The sequence below is a fragment of the Neoarius graeffei genome, chromosome 1 (assembly GCF_027579695.1).
Source record: "Neoarius graeffei isolate fNeoGra1 chromosome 1, fNeoGra1.pri, whole genome shotgun sequence".
In the NCBI taxonomy this organism is placed as follows: domain Eukaryota; kingdom Metazoa; phylum Chordata; class Actinopteri; order Siluriformes; family Ariidae; genus Neoarius; species Neoarius graeffei.
In genome coordinates, this window is record NC_083569.1 from 86,034,064 (window position 1) to 86,051,206 (window position 17,143).

At 44.5% G+C, this 17,143-nt stretch overlaps 1 protein-coding gene across 3 annotated transcripts in view; it reads right to left on the reverse strand.

Annotated features, from left to right (window-relative positions):
• The window catches only part of sf3b2 (splicing factor 3b, subunit 2), a 53,863-nt gene extending 36,962 nt beyond the window's left edge, over positions 1–16,901 (reverse strand). The window contains exons 1-6 of one of the 3 annotated variants that reach the window (XM_060897667.1): positions 16,738–16,901; positions 16,241–16,287; positions 6,972–7,031; positions 6,609–6,797; positions 6,073–6,135; positions 5,799–5,928 (exon numbers count right to left, since the gene is read on the reverse strand). In XM_060897667.1, coding sequence (XP_060753650.1) covers positions 5,799–5,928; positions 6,073–6,135; positions 6,609–6,797; positions 6,972–7,031; positions 16,241–16,287; positions 16,738–16,843 — 595 coding nt within the window. In that variant the 5' untranslated portion in view covers positions 16,844–16,901. Of the gene's footprint in view, positions 1–5,798; positions 5,929–6,072; positions 6,136–6,608; positions 6,798–6,971; positions 7,032–16,240; positions 16,288–16,444; positions 16,485–16,737 lie in introns of those variants that run through there. The other 2 variants (XM_060897747.1, XM_060897818.1) reach the window with 2 other exon arrangements.
• Positions 16,902–17,143: the final 242 nt, after the last annotated feature.

Genomic DNA, 17,143 nt, shown 5'->3' on the forward strand with positions numbered 1-17,143 from the left:
TAAAAAAAAAAAAAAATAAATATATATATATATATATATATATATATATATATATATATATATATATATATATATATATATATATATATATATTTTTTTTTTTTTTTTTGTGGTCAATATATGGTCATCACACATTGTCCTACTTACCAAACAAAGTGCCCCACTCAATCTGAATACATCAGCTTTGCTGAAGGGGGGTCAGATTGTGTTGAAGGATGTAAAAGGCTCTTATAAATTCACTGACTAGATTAAATTTCCCCTTTGATATGTTCTTAACAGTCTATTTAAAGAAAACATACACACATTTGAATCATTATAATGGATTTAGATTGTTAAAACCGCATTTTATTTAAAAGTGTCCCACTTTACCTGAATTTACCCTATCCATTGCAACAGATTGGTGGTTGTAGCCGATAGAAAAACGTTAAGCTGTTTATATCTAATGTATTTAGTATTCACACATTTTTTGTAGGATATTAAATCACCGTTTCCTCAACTTCAACAATCTCTGACGTCTGTTCACTTAATATCAGGATATTCTATTAACGTGAAGCCAACTATGAATAATAACCCCGCCGCTATCCTTTATCATAGCTACATGTATGAAAAAAAATGCGAGCCAGTGCATTACACTGAGTGCAGCGTATCACCACTCCAAGATGACGGCCCCGCGTCTCGTCAGCGCTTTTAGAATTTACATTGGATGCTCCGTCTACGTAATAGGATGTCTATGTACATACATACATACAGTCTGCTGAGCGCATGTGCACTCTCGCTCATTCTCGCAGCGCGTGCATTCCCTCGCAACAACACCACACCGTGCTTGCTCCCCCTCAGGCAGCCCGCATATTAAAAATGGCGGTTTGTACAGTACAATATCCAGACCTTCGCGCCGCCAGAAACACTCGTTAAGAACGTGGTTTGTGCGGAAATTACAGCTCTGAATCTGCTTCCGTGTCCTTAGGGTTCGTTCAAAATAAACAGGTGCCTCAGGCTCTCAGACACAAACGAATTTCGTCAACTAGGACATTGAAATGTAAGAATTGAAACCTTACCTGTAGGCTATCTCTGCTGACTCCTGAAACGTTTGTTGGCTTGGGTCTTTTGCACGCCGTGTTCTACGTAGCTGTCGTGCCTGACTTTAAATCGGCGTGACCAAATAAGAAAATCGGCCGATGCCGATTCATTAAAAAAAAATGGCAAAAATCGGCCGATTAAATCAGCTGGCCGATAGATCAGTCGACCTCTACATTGTACCATTAGAACATTGGAGTGATAGTTGCTGGAAACGGGCCTCTATACACCTATGTAGATATTGCACCAAAAACCAGACATTTGCAGCTAGAATAGTCATTTACCACATTAGCAATGTATAGAGTGGATTTCTGATTAGTTTAAAGTGATCTTCATTGAAAAGAACAGTGCTTTTCTTTCAAAAATAAGGACATTTCAAAGTGACCCCAAACTTTTGAATGGTAGTGTACATCAGACCAATACATATAAACTACTTTGCATAATAAATTCTCTCTAACACACAATTGAAGACTTGAATAAACACAGGATATGTCTGGCAGCCATCTTGGCTAGGTAATGTACAACAATGCAGTTAAAGGTGCTGACTGCAAAGTTATCTGAAATTAAAAAAAAAAAAAAATTAATTGGGCGTGACATTTTCCGGTCTCACATGTGGAGGAAATGATCATTTTGATGTCCTGAGGGTCGCTTTCCTCTGTTCTGGGACTGAACATCCTGCCTTGAGGTAAACAGTACGGCGCTACGGAAACAGCCGAACATGAGGAGCTTTAACTAATTAGCATAACTATGGAACTGAGTCACACCAAGATGGTGACGTACGGAAAACATGGTGACTCTGCATCGACCTCGGAGAGTTTTCAGTCACAGGGATATTTTTATAAAATATTATATATATATATATAAATAAAATCAATCACACACACACACACACCAACCAACCGGACATAGTGGTGGTGGACAAAGAGCAGAAGAGGGTGGTGGTGATAGATGTGGCGATCCCAGCTGACGCCAACATCAGGAAGAAGGAACATGAGAAACTTGAGAAGTATCAAGGGTTGAAAGAGCAGCTGGAACGAATGTGGAAGGTCAAGGGTTGCGTGGTCCCCGTGGTAGTGGGGGCACTTGGGGCAGTAACCCCCAAACTGGGAGAGTGGCTCCAGCAAATCCCAGGAACAACATCTGAAGCCTCAGTCCAGAAGAGCGCAGTCCTAGGAACATCGAAGATACTGCGCAGAACCCTCAAACTCCCAGGCCTCTGGTAGAGGACCCGAGCTTGAGGATGACATGGATACCACCCCCCTGCCGGGTGTGAGAAGGAGATTTTTTTATTTTTTATATATAAATTTAATTTACAACTTACGCCAAGAACTCCGGAGCCTCAGGAAGCAGTACAAGGTGGCAGCTGAAGAGGAGAAGCAACCCCTTGCTGAGCTTCGCAACATCTTGAGGAAGAAGCTCATGATGCTGCGCCGTGCAGAAGGGCACCGAAGGCGTAGAAAGGAGAGAGCAAGGAAGCATGCTGCGTTTATCTCCAACCCCTTCACTTTCACCAAGAAGCTGCTGGGGGACAAGCGGAGTGGCAACCTCATGTGCTCCATGGCGGAGACGAACACCTTTTTGCACAACACCCTCAGCGACCCAGAGAGGCACCAGGAGCTTGGACCACAGAGGGCCCTCATTAGCCCGCAAGCGCCAGCAGTGGAGTTTGTAATGAGGGAGCCCAGCTGGGCTGAAATACAGGAGGTCGTGAAAGGAGCCAGAACAGCATCAGCCCCAGGCCACAGCGGTGTCCCATACTCTGTGTACAAACGCTGTCCACAACTACTTCGACACCTGTGGAAGCTGTTGAGGGTGATCTGGCGGAGGGGTCAAGTCACAGGGCAATGGAGATGTGCAGAGGGTGTGTGGATCCCAAAGGAAGAGAACTCAAAGGACAGTCAGTCAGTTTAGGATCATCTCACTGTTAAGCGTCGAAGGCAAGATTTTCTTCAGCGTCTTGTCACGACGACTAACAGAGTTCCTTCTGAAGAACAGCTATATTGACACCTCTGTTCAGAAGGGTGGGATTCCTGGAGTGCCTGGTTGCCTTGAACACACAGGAGTGTTGACGCAACTCATCAGAGAGGCTCGTGAAAAGAAAGGAGACTTGTCCGTACTGTGGCTGGACCTAGCCAATGCGTACGGCTCCATACCTCACAAACTTGTTGAGCGTGCCCTCCTGCAACATCATGTTCCCACCAAAGTCATTGACCTTATCCTGGACTATTACAACAACTTCAGGCTAAGAGTCACCGCAGGATCAGGCACATCAGACTGGCATCGACTTGAGAAGGGCATAATAACAGGCTGCACAATCTCAGTCATCTTGTTCGCACTCTCCATGAACATGATCGTCAAGTCAGCAGAGGTTGAGTGTAGGGGACCCCTGACAAAATCTGGAGTGCGCCAGCCCCCTATAAGAGCGTTCATGGACGACCCAACTGTCACCACCACATCTGTTCCAGGTAGCAGATGGATTCTCCAAGGACTAGAGAAGCTCATCACATGGGCAAGGATGAGTTTTAAACCTGTAAAATCAAGGTCTCTGGTGCTCAAGAAGGGAAAGGTGACAGACAGGTACCGCTTCTCTCTGGCTGGAGCCACCATCCCGTCCATCACGGAGCAGCCAGTCAAGAGCCTTGGGAAGTTCTTTGACTGCAGCCTCAAAGACTCCACATCCATCCTGAGAACCAGCAAGGAGCTTGAGGGCTGGTTGAGATGTGTCGACAGATCTGGCCTGCCAGGGAAATTCAAGGCCTGGATTTACCAACATTCCATCCTGCCCCGCATCCTGTGGCCTCTGCTAGTGTACGCAGTACCCATCACAACTGTAGAGGCCATGGAGAGAAAGATCAGCAGTTACTTGCGAAGATGGCTTGGCCTACCCCGAAGCCTGAGCAGTGCTGCCCTGTACGGCAGGAGTAACACCTTGCAGCTTCCGTTCAGTTGACTCACTGAAGAATTCATGGTGACCAGAACTCGGGAAGCCCTGCAGTACAGGGAATCCAGGGATGAGAAGGTGGCGGCGGCTGGCATCCAGGTGCGGACAGGCCGGAAATGGAGGGCTGACGAGGCTCTGGAAGTGGCAGAGTCGCGACTGAGGCAGAAGGTACTGGTCGGGTCCATAGCCTCAGGACGCGCAGGCATTGGCCATTTCCCATCAACCAGGGTGGATAAGGCCCAGGGAAAAGAGCGGCAACACCTCATTCAGGAGGAAGTGCGGGCAGGCGGAACGAGCCAGCAGGATGGCGGGAATGGGACAACAGGGAGCATGGACTAAATGGGAGAACGTTCTAGAACGGAAGATAACCTGGCCCAATATCTGGAGAGCAGACTCCCTTAACATCAGGTTTCTAGTCCAAGCTGTTTATGATGTCCTACCTACTCCATCCAACTTTCATGTCTGGGGCAAAGCAGAGACACCATCCTGCCCCCAGTGTCCAGGACGGGGATCTCTGGAACACCTCCTCAGCAGCTGCCCAGAAGCCCTTGGAGAGGGTCGTTATCGCTGGCACCATGACCAAGCGCTGAGAGCGATTGCTGAGAGCATAGCCAAGGCCATTAACACCACCAAGGGCTACAGCAAGCCTAAGTCCATTAGGTTCCACAAAGCCGGAGAGAAGCCCACCATCCAAGCAGGGGCCAGGTCAGGCCTCCTTACCACTGCCGCGGACTGGCAGCTGGAAGTGGATCTGGGCAAACAGCTGAAGATCCCAGCTAGAATAACATCAACACGGCTCCGACCAGACATGATCATTGTTTCAGATGCCACCAAACAATTGATCATTCTGGAACTCACAGTTCCCTGGGAAGAACGCATGGAGGAGGCAAATGAGAGGAAGCGTGCCAAGTACCAGGAGCTGGTGGAGGACTGCAGGAACCAAGGCTGGAAGACCGACTGCGAACCCCTGGAGGTTGGATGCCAAGGATTTGCAGGGTGGTCCCTCTGCAAAGTCCTCACCATGTTGGGCCTCACTGGTGAGGCAAAGAGGAAAGCCATCAGGTCTGCAACTGAAGCCGCAGAAAGAGCCACTAGATGGCCTTGGATCAAGAGGGCTGATCCGTGGACGAATGCTGCTGGGATACAGGCCGGAGTCTGATCACCTCCGGTCGGGTCACCCAGGCGAGGGTGTCTGATATTGAAAGACCCGAAACACCCAGTGACCCCAGGTTACATCACTGATGATGTGTCCCAGCGCATCAGCAAGATGTATCTTTCACCTATGGTTGACATTCGTGAACAAATCCGTGAAACAAAAGAGGAATCTCTCTTTTCTCTGTTCCTGCTTTTGTGTTCTCGTTTCTTTCTCTGTAAGACCAAAACATTAGGTGTATAACTCCATACTCACAACTGTGGAGTCGAGCCCACGCATTCTAAGGCCAACATCACTAAGCGCTAGCTAGAATGATTTAGTTATCTGTCCAGAAAAATGAGGTCATCTAATCTTGCTCCATCTTGCAGCTGCACTCACTCGTCAGGTTTTCCTTTTCTTTTCCGCTGGAGGGAGAGTCGAGTCCGCCATGTTTGCCCACGCTGACTTGTTTTGGTTAACAGTAGGTCAGACGCCCCACGGTGGTCACAGGATATTGTTGCTCACTTGCTTCAGCAATCTCCGGAATCGTAAAACGCGAGACGCTTTTTACCCAGAATTCAACCTTGCAGTCAGAAGCTTAAAAAGCAATTCTAACTCCCCTCTAACTGGAGTGGAGGAACAGTCAGTCACCTCTGAGTGGAGGAATAGGGGGCAGCAGGTTGGGTGCAGGTCCTGCTTCTGGGGCCCGGGTGCCTGGTGGTCCCACCTGCTGCAGCTTAACCAGCTCCTGCTGCCTCTCGTGCTCCAGCAGCTGTGCAGCCTGGAGACAAACAGGAGAAGCTTAGTGGTGAAATGGGAATGAAACCTGCTGAACACGTTCAAATTAACTCACTTTTTTTAGCCGAGTCTCAGAGTACCAAACTAAAACCTGTGTACATGAGTACAGTGGTTATAATGTTCTTACTCTCTTCTGTTGCTCGAGAAGCTCCTGCTCCTTCAGCTGCTCCTCCATCACTCTGGAATCGCCCTGAAACACCACACATACACACACACACTTACTTCACTTCCATCAGCAGGCACCCAAATTGTGGGTCATAAGAAGGAAGCCATCTTAAATAGACAATATCACATCAACATTGTGATAAATTACGCCACTAACTGCATTTCAGAGAGACACAGTTTGTGTCCAACACTGTTCCTTGTAGCAAGCAGCAGCAGTCTAAAGACTAAAACATACTTTTAGCTACATTTTGAGGTTTGCTTTGGTTAAACCAAAATACTGATACTTTTCATGCATTGTTGGAATGTTTTATGTACAGGATATTTTTCAGACACTCTGCCCACCAATTAATAAGTTGTCCATTCCTGGTATGATTTGTGGTTGCTGAGAAAAAGGGTGTTTCAAACAGACAGAGGTTTAAAAAAAAAAAAAAAAAAACCCAACAGTCTTATCCCCTCCTCAGATTCTTTCAAATCTATTTAAGCACAGCCTTATCATACCTGACCGGCCCTCTGAGCGATCTTCTGCGGGTCGTCCTGTGCCATGCCAGAGGAGATGCCCGGTGGCTCCATGCTCATGCGGATGCCAGGTGGAGGTGGTCCTCCCATTATGCCCATGGCCTGCAGCACGCCCATGCCTGGCGGCAGAGGCATAGATGGCATTGGGGGCATGGGAGGCAGACCTGGCATCTGACACAGTGAGAGAATTTGCATGAGACAAAAGGTACTCTTGTTGGACACCATAACTTTAAATCCCCCAAGTGTCCCATCACTCCAACATCATGCTAAGCAAAACAGTGTTTACTTTTCAACTGTTAGCCGCCTTACAATGATCTGAAACAAGAGCCTGCAGAGATCCCTTACCGTCGTCATGGCCTTGTCATCTCCGCCGGGCAAGCTGGGTTTAGTCAACATCACACCGGTCTGAGGAAACAAATCACAATCTACAGCTCGTCATTGATGAAAACAAGACGCACATGGCTTTTACACCGTTTTGTCAGCATCACGTTTTAGACTGTCGCTGTGAACAATAACTCAAGCCACTGTCTGTGGTACAAGTCGCTTAGTAACAAGAAGACCCAAAATATATTTCACAAGAAACAATTTTGTCAGAAAATAAGAAAACGGTTCCTCTACACTCAGTCTGAGAGTGCAGACAGAAAGGGAACATCAAAAGACTACGGATTTAAAACCTTCCCGAGAACATACAGGGTGTCCAAAACCAACAGGACCTAAACTACAAGTTGTCATACTTATTTATTTGCACTTATTTTCCTCCCATACAGGTGGCATTAAAATAAACTGGATGAAAAGGAAGAGATCTTGCTTCTTCGTCTTGGTTCCTGACTTTTCGGACACCCTGTACATCGCTTCGACAACTGAATGTTCATCCATCTAGATAAGAGCGCCTCTGCATTTCATACTTTTCCACCAGATAGGCGCAAGAAACGTTATAAAGTGACCTGAATGCATTTATGAAAAACTGAAAGAACTTTAAATTGACTTTAAAGCATTGCTGCTGGTGTACAAATCTCTAAATGGTACAGGGCCCAATTACCTCTCTGATATGTTGCAGCGGCCTAACCCAATCAGATCTACCAGATCGCAGCAGCAACATTTACTGGTAAAACCTGTTGTTAAAACAAAGTGTGGTGAAGCAGCTTTTAGCTACTGTGCAGTACAGCTATGGAACCAACTGCCAGAGGACATCAAAAATGCTCCTGCTGTTGGCAGCTTCAAATCTAGACTAAAAACCAAGCTGTTCTCAGATGCTTTCTGCTAACTGATAAATATCATCTTTACATGATTTTAAACTTTACTTTTACAGTCTCTGCATGTTTTAAAATTTACTTAACTTTTCTGTTTTATTCTGCTGTTTTTTTACTTCATTATTTTATTGCTACTATTGTTTAATTCTTATTTCTCTCTTCTTCCCCCTTTATTTTATGTAATTTTATTTTCTATTGTTTACTGTTTTGCCTTTACCTCTGTAAAGCACATTGAACTGCCACTGTGTATGAAATGCGCTATATAAATAAACTTGCCTTTAGTTGTATAGTTTCTGTATAGACTTCAAGTTTAATCTTGAATAATAAAAGATTGTGTTTAAACCTCGAAATGTGAGGTGTGTGAGGGACTAATTTCAGAGGATAAACTTCATATGCAAGTCTTAGGCACGTGCAAAGAAGTTCTGTAGAGCAAAGAGGAGTTCAAAAATAATGAAACTGAATGCTTAAGATGTAAAAAAAAAAAAAAAAAAAAAAAAAAAACTATAAAGAGCAGCAAACAGTAATAAATGAAACAGTCAGTGTTGGGTGTGATGACCCTTTGCTTTTTAAAAAAAAAAATTATGAGTGCTCTGAGGGCACAATATCCCCCGCTGGCAACTCAGCCATAACTCTGGTAAAACGTGACTGAATTGAATGAAATTGCAATATGTGTATTACCGACATACAACAAAGAAACCTGACAAGTTCCATGAAATTCCTCCAAAAACTGCGAGAGGAGTTGATTTCAGAAGGCGAGTACCGTTCCTGGGGCGGATGGATATCAGACATCGCCATGACATAATCCCCCTTCCGGCCTTTCAGCCAGCAGGACACAATAAAAATTGCGAGGGAAGTTGATTTCAGAAAGCAAGCACACCTTGATGAAATTGCCAAAGTACAAGTTTGTTAATAATCAAGGGCATAACTCTGGTAAAAAATTTGCCCAAATTAAACGAAATCTCAATACGTGTATAACTGTAATATAAACTCTTTTACCAAATTGGGTGAAATTCCTCCACAAATTGTGAGAGGAGTTGATTTCAGAAGAAAAACACACCCTCATGACATCGTCAATCAAGCGCTGTAACTCTGGTCAAATGTGACCCAATTTAACAAAATTGTAATGTGTGTATTACCGACATCTAACAAAGAACCCTGCCAAGTTTCGTGACATTCCTCCACAAATTGTGAGAGGAGATGACTTCAGAAGGTGAGCACCCTTACCGGGACAGATGGATGTCGCCATGACATCATCCCCCTTCGGGCCTTTCAGCATCTCTCAGGTACAATTTGTGCAGTTTTATAAAAGTTTTAACATACTCAAAGCAGCAGCCTCAGTACGTTCTTTCGATGCAAACATTTTCCTCGAACATTTATTTCCATGCTGGAAAACTAATGCACTAAGGTTTAGAAATCTAATGTTTTTGAGAAGCCACCTTTGTCACATGCACACTCAAGCACAGTGAAATTTATCCTCTGCATTTACCAGTGAGCAATGAGCGCGTGCACACTCGGAGCAGTGGGCGGCCATGCTACAGCGCCCGGGGAGCAGTTAGGTGCCTTGCTCAAGGGCGCTTCAGCCCATGGCTGCCTCATGTTAACCTCACCACATGTCTTTGAACTGACTCGATAACGTAGATATCAGAAAATAAAAGTCTATGTCCGTAAGCCATAGCCGAATGGATAGAGAAGCAGCTTTGAGATCCAAAGGTTGCTGGTTCGAGTCCCTGGACCAGCAGGATGCTGAACATATCTGTTTAGTCAAGCCATTTGTTAATGGTGTTTATGAGGTAAAGGAGTAGATCTGGAGGATCCTCAGACAGTGTTTTGGTAAACTGGGATGTATGGGTGCTGTCAGTCCCCACTCGCTTGCTCACTCGAGTTTGTGGACGGTGTAGTGGCTGCTGCTTTATGTCCCGGGGCTCTCTCATGCCTGTGTTACCTTCTGGCTCTCCCCTTTTAGTTATGAAGTCATAGTTAGTTGCCGGAGTCCCTGCTTGTACTCAGTGCAATATGTATACTGTTCCTACTTATTCAGGTGACATTGGGCATACCTAACAACCTGTGTCCCCCCCCCCCCCCCCCCCAATCTGTCCCTCTGAGTTATATGTCGGTCCTGGGATAGAGATGCTGACCTCTTCTGCTTCTCAGACCTGCCTGATCCATCCTGGTGCCGTGTCTGGTTGGAGTCTCATCGCATTGCTCCTGTGGAGGACGGCCCCATGAGGACAGTTGGGGGTCGCGCCTAGAGGACGCTCTGGACTCTTGCATACCCCTTTTCCACCAAATCAGTTCCAGGGCTGGTTCGGGGCCAGTATTGGTGCTGGTTCACAACTCGTTCAACCTGCGAGTCAGCTGAGAACCAGTTTGCTTTTCCATAGCTCGGGGTGCTAAGGGGAGCCACGTCATTACGTCGCTGTATACGTCAGTTACGTCGCTGCGTTTGCATAAACCTTGGCGCAAACATCAAAGCAACAACAACACGGAGAAAAAGCAGCAGCAGCAGCAGCAACAACAATAATAATGGATGACTTCGCGTTTGTACAGCTGCTGCTTCTCATCGCTTAAAAATGGCGACCTTTCGCGGTCTTGCTATTGTTGTTGGTCTTAACAACTCCGCCCCCCCACTGACATAAGCGGTTCTTTCCTCTGGCCCAGCAAAGAGCTGGTGCTAGCCTGGAACTGGTTTTTCTGGTCCCAGAGCCAGTCCTTTGTCAGTGGAAACAGAAAACCCGGTTCCAAACTAAGCACTGGCCCCGAACCAGCCCTGGAACTGCTTTGGTGGAAAAGGGGAAGCAGTGGTGCTTTTGTGGCTGGGGTTGACTTTAGGACTGCAGTTGTCGTGAACGGTTTTGCGCTTGGGTTTCTGTCGGTGGGGGGTTTATAGCATCAACGAAGCTGACTTTATGTTAGGACTGTTAATGTTATAGTCATGTTGTCTGTTGTTGCCCAAATGAGGATGGGCTCCCTTTTGAGTCTGGTTCCTCTCGAGTAGGGCTGCGTACCGGTACTGTACCGTGAAAATCGATTCGGTATAGGTCCAAAATACCGGATCATGAAGTACCAGTACTGTACCGAACCGATATAAATTTACACCAAGTATCTGCTTATTTTGTGACTGAAGATGCGTAAATCCTACCACAAAGACAAAAATTTAGCACTGGAAAAGACGCAAAATGCCGCAATGAAACTTGAAATCAGAGCCATCTTTGATTTGAGATCCTCTTGCCACAGTCTCGCGAGACATTGCGAGAGCCTGGCTGATCCAGCGTTCTGATTGGTCAAAAAGACTCAAAATCAGGTCAGCCATTTTTCCTTTGCTGGCATTGGCAGTCTTTGCTGCTTTGTGTAATTTTGCCGCGTAAGTTAAAGGCCGCGGACTGCGCGGAGTCTATAGTACTCTAGTGTAGTCACTTCTCACTGTGAGACAACTTATGACTTTTTGTCCCAAGTTAACTATAGTGTGAGCAGTGGTCTCAAAAGTAGCCAGTTACCGGCGGCAAATCGCCGTCTGTGGCTTGTTATGCCGCTGGCTATTGTCAGTAGAGTCACAAAATTTAATATTAAATATTTCTGACGGCAAAAAAAGTTGTGAACGTAAATTACATCCACTACGTCATGTATGTCCGTTGCCGCGTCAACTTTGTTTACATCCTCGACATGAGTGCAGCCATTACTGCCCCTTGTGCCATATGTAAGCCGTACTCTGATTGGCTTCGAGTGTTCCATGGACTGTGAATGGTTCATACCATCATGTGACTCACAAACGGCGACGAAGAGAGTTGCAAGCGGCTCCATGCTAAAAAGGTCTAGAGGGAAAGGTAAGTACGTTTTGAACGCAAATTTATTCTGTCATTGTGTTGATATAGAAAAATAAATACGTCTTAGTCCACCGTTTCTCAGCCTTGCTTAAGACATTATAATCGCAGATCGTAAAGTTGACTCTGCATTTGACAGCTGCTCGAAAAAACAAACTGCGTGCGTAACAACGCTAATCAAGCTTAAGCTAGACGACCCGCCTCAAATACCCGTCCCGGGTAAATGTTATCCCAATTTTAGATGACCTGTTCGTAGGCCCCTACATGTATATATAAATTCAAGAAATATTTTTATATCATATAATCTTACTTTCTTTGATTTATTTTGGTATGAATCTGGAGAAACTTGTCACCTTAGCTTAGTCAAAGTGCACATCAGACTTAAAATTATTATATCATCCATATGTGGATTTCAGTCGGACTACTTATGTGTTTGTTTGCAAATATTTCTGAAATTTGATAAAATGACTGAGGTATGGTTTCATATTCCAAGTTTCCAAATAGTATTGATTACCCTTTATTTTCACTGTTAAAAGTTACCAGAGGCCACCATTTCTCAGAGCATTTCATAAAATTTTCCGTGCCAAAAAAAAAAAAGGGGGGGGGGGGGGGGGGGGGCCGCACCTCCCTTTGAACCCCCCCCGCACGCTTTGCGTGCATTATGTTTGCCGCTGGCAGACATTTTACCATTTTGCACCCTGCTGTAAATTATTTGTACCCTGCTATTCTCCCAAACTTTGAAGTCCCTGTGTGAGACTGAGAGGGTGACTGAGAAGTGAGGTAGGAAACCTAGTTATGTTCAGTTTTCTTTGAATAAAGATACTGACAAGTTGTCAACAGTTTATTAAATGTTTCTGTCATTATTAAAGAAGTTCAGAAGAATGTCAAATTGTTCAGGTCCAGGTCCGGACCTGTACCTAAACCTCTGTACCGGTACCTGATGTTACGTTTAGGTACGCAGCTCTGCTCTCGAGCTTTCTTCCTCATGCCATCTGAGGGAGTTTTTCCTTGCCACCGTCGCCACAGGCTGCTCATTGCGGATAGATTAGGGATAAAATTAGCTCATGTTTCAAAGGAACAGTCCACCGTACTTCCATAATGAAATATGCTCTTATCTGAATTGAGACGAGCTGCTCCGTACCTCTCCGAGCTTTGCGCGACCTCCCAGTCAGTCCGACGCGCCGTCACTCCTGTTAGCAATGTAGCTAGGCTCAGCATGGCCAATGGTATTTTTTGGGGCTGTAGTTAGATGCGACCAAACTCTTCCGCGTTTTTCCTGTTTAAGCCCCGGTCACACCGCCCGAACTTTGCTGGAGCGTTCCTTGAACGGTAGGGAGGGGGGGGCCGAATTTCGACAACGCTCGTCACCGCGCACAAAACGGGAAAAAAAATCGAAAACACGGGCGTTGGCTTAGCGGTGCACCGCTGAAGCCGGCGTTGCTTTAGCGTTGGTTTAGCGGTGACACGAGCGTTGGTATAGCGGTGTTCTGCGCATGCAGGCTTTGGCTCGGCGGGGGTATTAAAGTTGGTTTAGCGGCATACCGCTTGTGACTACGGAGCTGAACGGATCGTTTTGATACAAGTTCTGATAGATTTTTGATAGAAGCTCCACCATCACACTGTAAAAAAAAAATGGTTGACAGAACTGAAATTATCTAGGCAACGTGATGCATTTGTTTTTTTGAGTTCTCTTTACCTAAATAAGCCAAAGGTTGACACAACACAAATTTGCGAATTCTGCCAACCTTTTGTTTTTAATAAGACAAACTCATGATACTAAGTTTGATCAACAAAGACTTTCAGTTTCATATGTAAAATCTAACTTCTACCAATTTTGTTTTTTGAGTTCTAACAATTTTCACCACACCCCATCATTCAACACAACACAAAGTGTAGTTAAAAAAAAACCTTTTATTCACCATTTTGAAAATTTCACATTACAATTGTGAATTCACAGACTCGTGCCCTATGAACAGGGCACATATGTCTTCTATAAAGTTTTACGGTCAAGAAATTACGATAATTACCTATGAAACTCTGGAGACAGCCAATCGTGTCAACCTCCTTTGCGACCAAAGGAGAAAACGTTGGGCTTGTGGAGAAAGGAAGGAAACCCCGTAGTAGGCGTGTCAATGAACATAAAGTAAGAAAACTTAAAACTTCTTGTTAGAGAGTAGGACAGTCTTTAGAAATTTGAGGGAAACTAAGAAAAACTTGTTTTGCTTAATCAAGTATCTTTGTTAGTTATTTTCTAAGAAAAATGAGTTGTACAAACGTGAGTTTGTTTGTTAGATGTCAAAATTGTTTTTCTGAGTCAGTTTACAATAAAATTGTGAGCTTGAACAACTGTCATTTATATTTTTTACAGTGCAGCTTGTCATACAGTCCATGTTCAGGCCTTCTCAGTATCCACTGTCTGACCCACACAACTCTGTCTCTCCTTCTTCTCTCTTCTTTTTTTCCTAGTTAAAATTCTTATTACTGTTCTGTTGTCTGTATAGCTTTTCCCCTTTTTTCACTGTTGTTTAGTTGATCTTATTATATTTTTATCTATAAAAACGTTTGTTATTAATATTATTTATATTACTTTATACTTTTTTATTATCATTCATATTACTTTATTTTTTGTTTATTGTTTGCTGTCAGTCAGATTATTTCTATTTTCATTATGTTTTTGCTGTCTTTTCCCTAATGTTATTATTTGCTATTATATTATCTTTATCATTATTTAATCATCATTTAATATTAATATATACAACATTTTACTTTATAATTGTTATCCATAGGTACTAGTCATACTTTTTGAAATCAAATTTTATAATCAAATTCCAGTCTAGTCTATACAATGCATTTTCATTGTCTACTAGTCTAGTCAATTTAAGTTAATTTATTATTATTATTATTTTATTATTGTGGTTGTTATTATTTTCACCATTTACATAGTACAGTGAGTCAATATTAAGTCAAATCATAACGTTGCCATTGCTGTTTTACGTGTTTTAATGGGACCACAATGGAAATAAGTGCTTGCGTTTTTATTGTGTAATCCTGATTTTAATGTATTTTGTACTTCATTTTACATTATGATTGAATAAAATCAAATCAAATCAAAAAATCTGTCAACAGCTTGTTGCAATCTGAGGAGGTTCTGATTCTGCTGCTGGACTAGTGCACCAATCATAGCAAGTCTCTCAGCATCCATGGTGACACAGTTTTACAGTAACTTTGAGCAAATTCGATATAGATGAGGTCTGAACTCAACGGCAGCTCGATTCCAAATGAGCTCCTGGTCCATTTCTCCCCGTATTTATAGCCAAATTCTGGTCCCGCTCCGACACCTCTATACCAACGCCAAACCAAAGTTCATCGCCGCCATGGATAGCTGCTTCAACGCCCGACACCATTCCAGCAACCCCGTGTCCGCTCGTAAAACGCTTACAACCGCTCCACCGAAGTTTGTGCAACGTTTAATCGCCGCCCGGGCAACGCTGGTGAAGCAGCGGTGGTCCAGCGTTCAAGATTTCTGCGTTGGCCTCGCGGACCCAAGCGTCCACGAACTTGCGTCTAGCGGTGCCAAACTTTGACTGGGCGTTGGCGAAGCGGGGGTGAACTTTGCCAGGGCGGAAAATTGCCCCCTCCTCACCGCTCGCAATATTTTGTGCAGCTCAAAACTTTCGGAGCGGTAGGAGGGCCCCTCGAGAAACATCAGCGGTGGCCGAGCGTATACGGCGTTGCTTTAATGGGGGCCAACTTTTGTTAAACGGTGGTGAACGGTTACGAGTGGTGATGAATTTTTTTCACCGCTCCAGGAACGCTCCAGCAAAGTTCGGGCGGTGTGACCGGGGCCTTACATAGGTTTATATGACCAGTGATATGAAACAAGTTCAGTTACACAAATTGAAACGTAGCGATTTTCTATGCTATGGAAAGTCCGCACTATAATGACAGGCGTACTAACAGCGCATTGATATCTGAGCTCCATATCAATGCGCTGCCGAAGCGCGCAGAAGGTGTTAGTATGCCTGTCATTATAGTGCGCACTTTCCATAGCATAGAAAATCGCTACGTTTCAATTTGTGTAACTGAACTTGTTTCATGTCACTGGTCATATAAGCCTATGTAAACAGGAAAAACGCGGAAGAGTTTGGTCGCATCTAACTACAGCCCCAAAAAATACCATTGGCCATACTGAGCCTAGCTACATTGCTAACAGGAGTGACAGCGCGTCTGACTGACTGGGAGGTCGCGCAAAGCTCGGAGAGGTGCGGAGCAGCTCATCTCAATTCAGAGAAGAGCATATTTCATTATGAAAGTGCGGTGGACTGTTCCTTTAAGTCGTTCAGATTCTGTAAAGCTGCTTTGCGACAGTGTTTATTGTTAAAAGCGCTATACAAATAAACTTGACCCGAACCCCAGGCTGCTCTGTGGATGAGAGCATCTGCTAAATGCCATTAATGTAATATAACAAAGTTTGTACTAAAAAAAAAAAGTGCCCAAGACTTTTGCACAGTCCAAATGGTGGGAAGTGGGCTTTGTGAAATGTTACCTGCATCATGTAGGATTTCAGTCTGTCTATTAACTCTTCTCTCGGGCCTAAAGACAGAACAGAGCACAGCACACTTTCAGCATTTACACACTCAAAGCTTAAAAAGAAGAAAACTCCAGCGGAAATGAATATATTAGAAACGGAAGTGAGTGAAAAAGGGAGGTTTAAGCCTTGAGGGACTGAGTAAACTGTGCTGGAGCTCACCGTTAGCGCTTTTCCACACAAACATGGCGGACCGCCTCATTCATTTACACCAGGCTCAGCGCCATTAGGAATAAAACACGGCCTTACACAGGCGCACGCAATAAAATACAGAGAGAGACAAAACATTCTGCAACAAGGCAAGTTATGAAATCACACCAAGCTATAGCCGGTTTTGTTTTTCTAATGCTAACGCTAACATACAGCGCTGCTTGCCGTTAGCTGAGCTAGCTAACCGGCGCACTCACTCGGGGGTTGTTTGTTTGTTTGTTTGTAGATGAGCTCGTTTTTCTCACCCATAACAGGCGCTCCGATCTCCGTCAGTTTGGTCTGTAACTCGGGGCCGCTCCATGAGTTCAGGTCCGGGTTCGGCTCTGTGCCCGGGATTCCATCAGCCGCCATCTTTATTTTCTGATTTGCACACAGCGCGCTGCACACAACACATTCACACAGATCTGGCGCAGAGGATCATGGGAACTTCCGCATACGTCCAGCCAACGCGAACGGGGCGCGCATGCGCATACACACAACAATCCTCCTCAGAAATGTGAATGTGTTTGAGCAGATAGATTTCCTCAGAGGATATTCTGTGTAAATTATAGCAATTCTAAATAATTTAGTCAGTAAATATACACATACGGAAGTATCAGAAACATATTTTAAAACAAGTGTTGCCAGGCAAAACAAACCTCACCTGGGAGC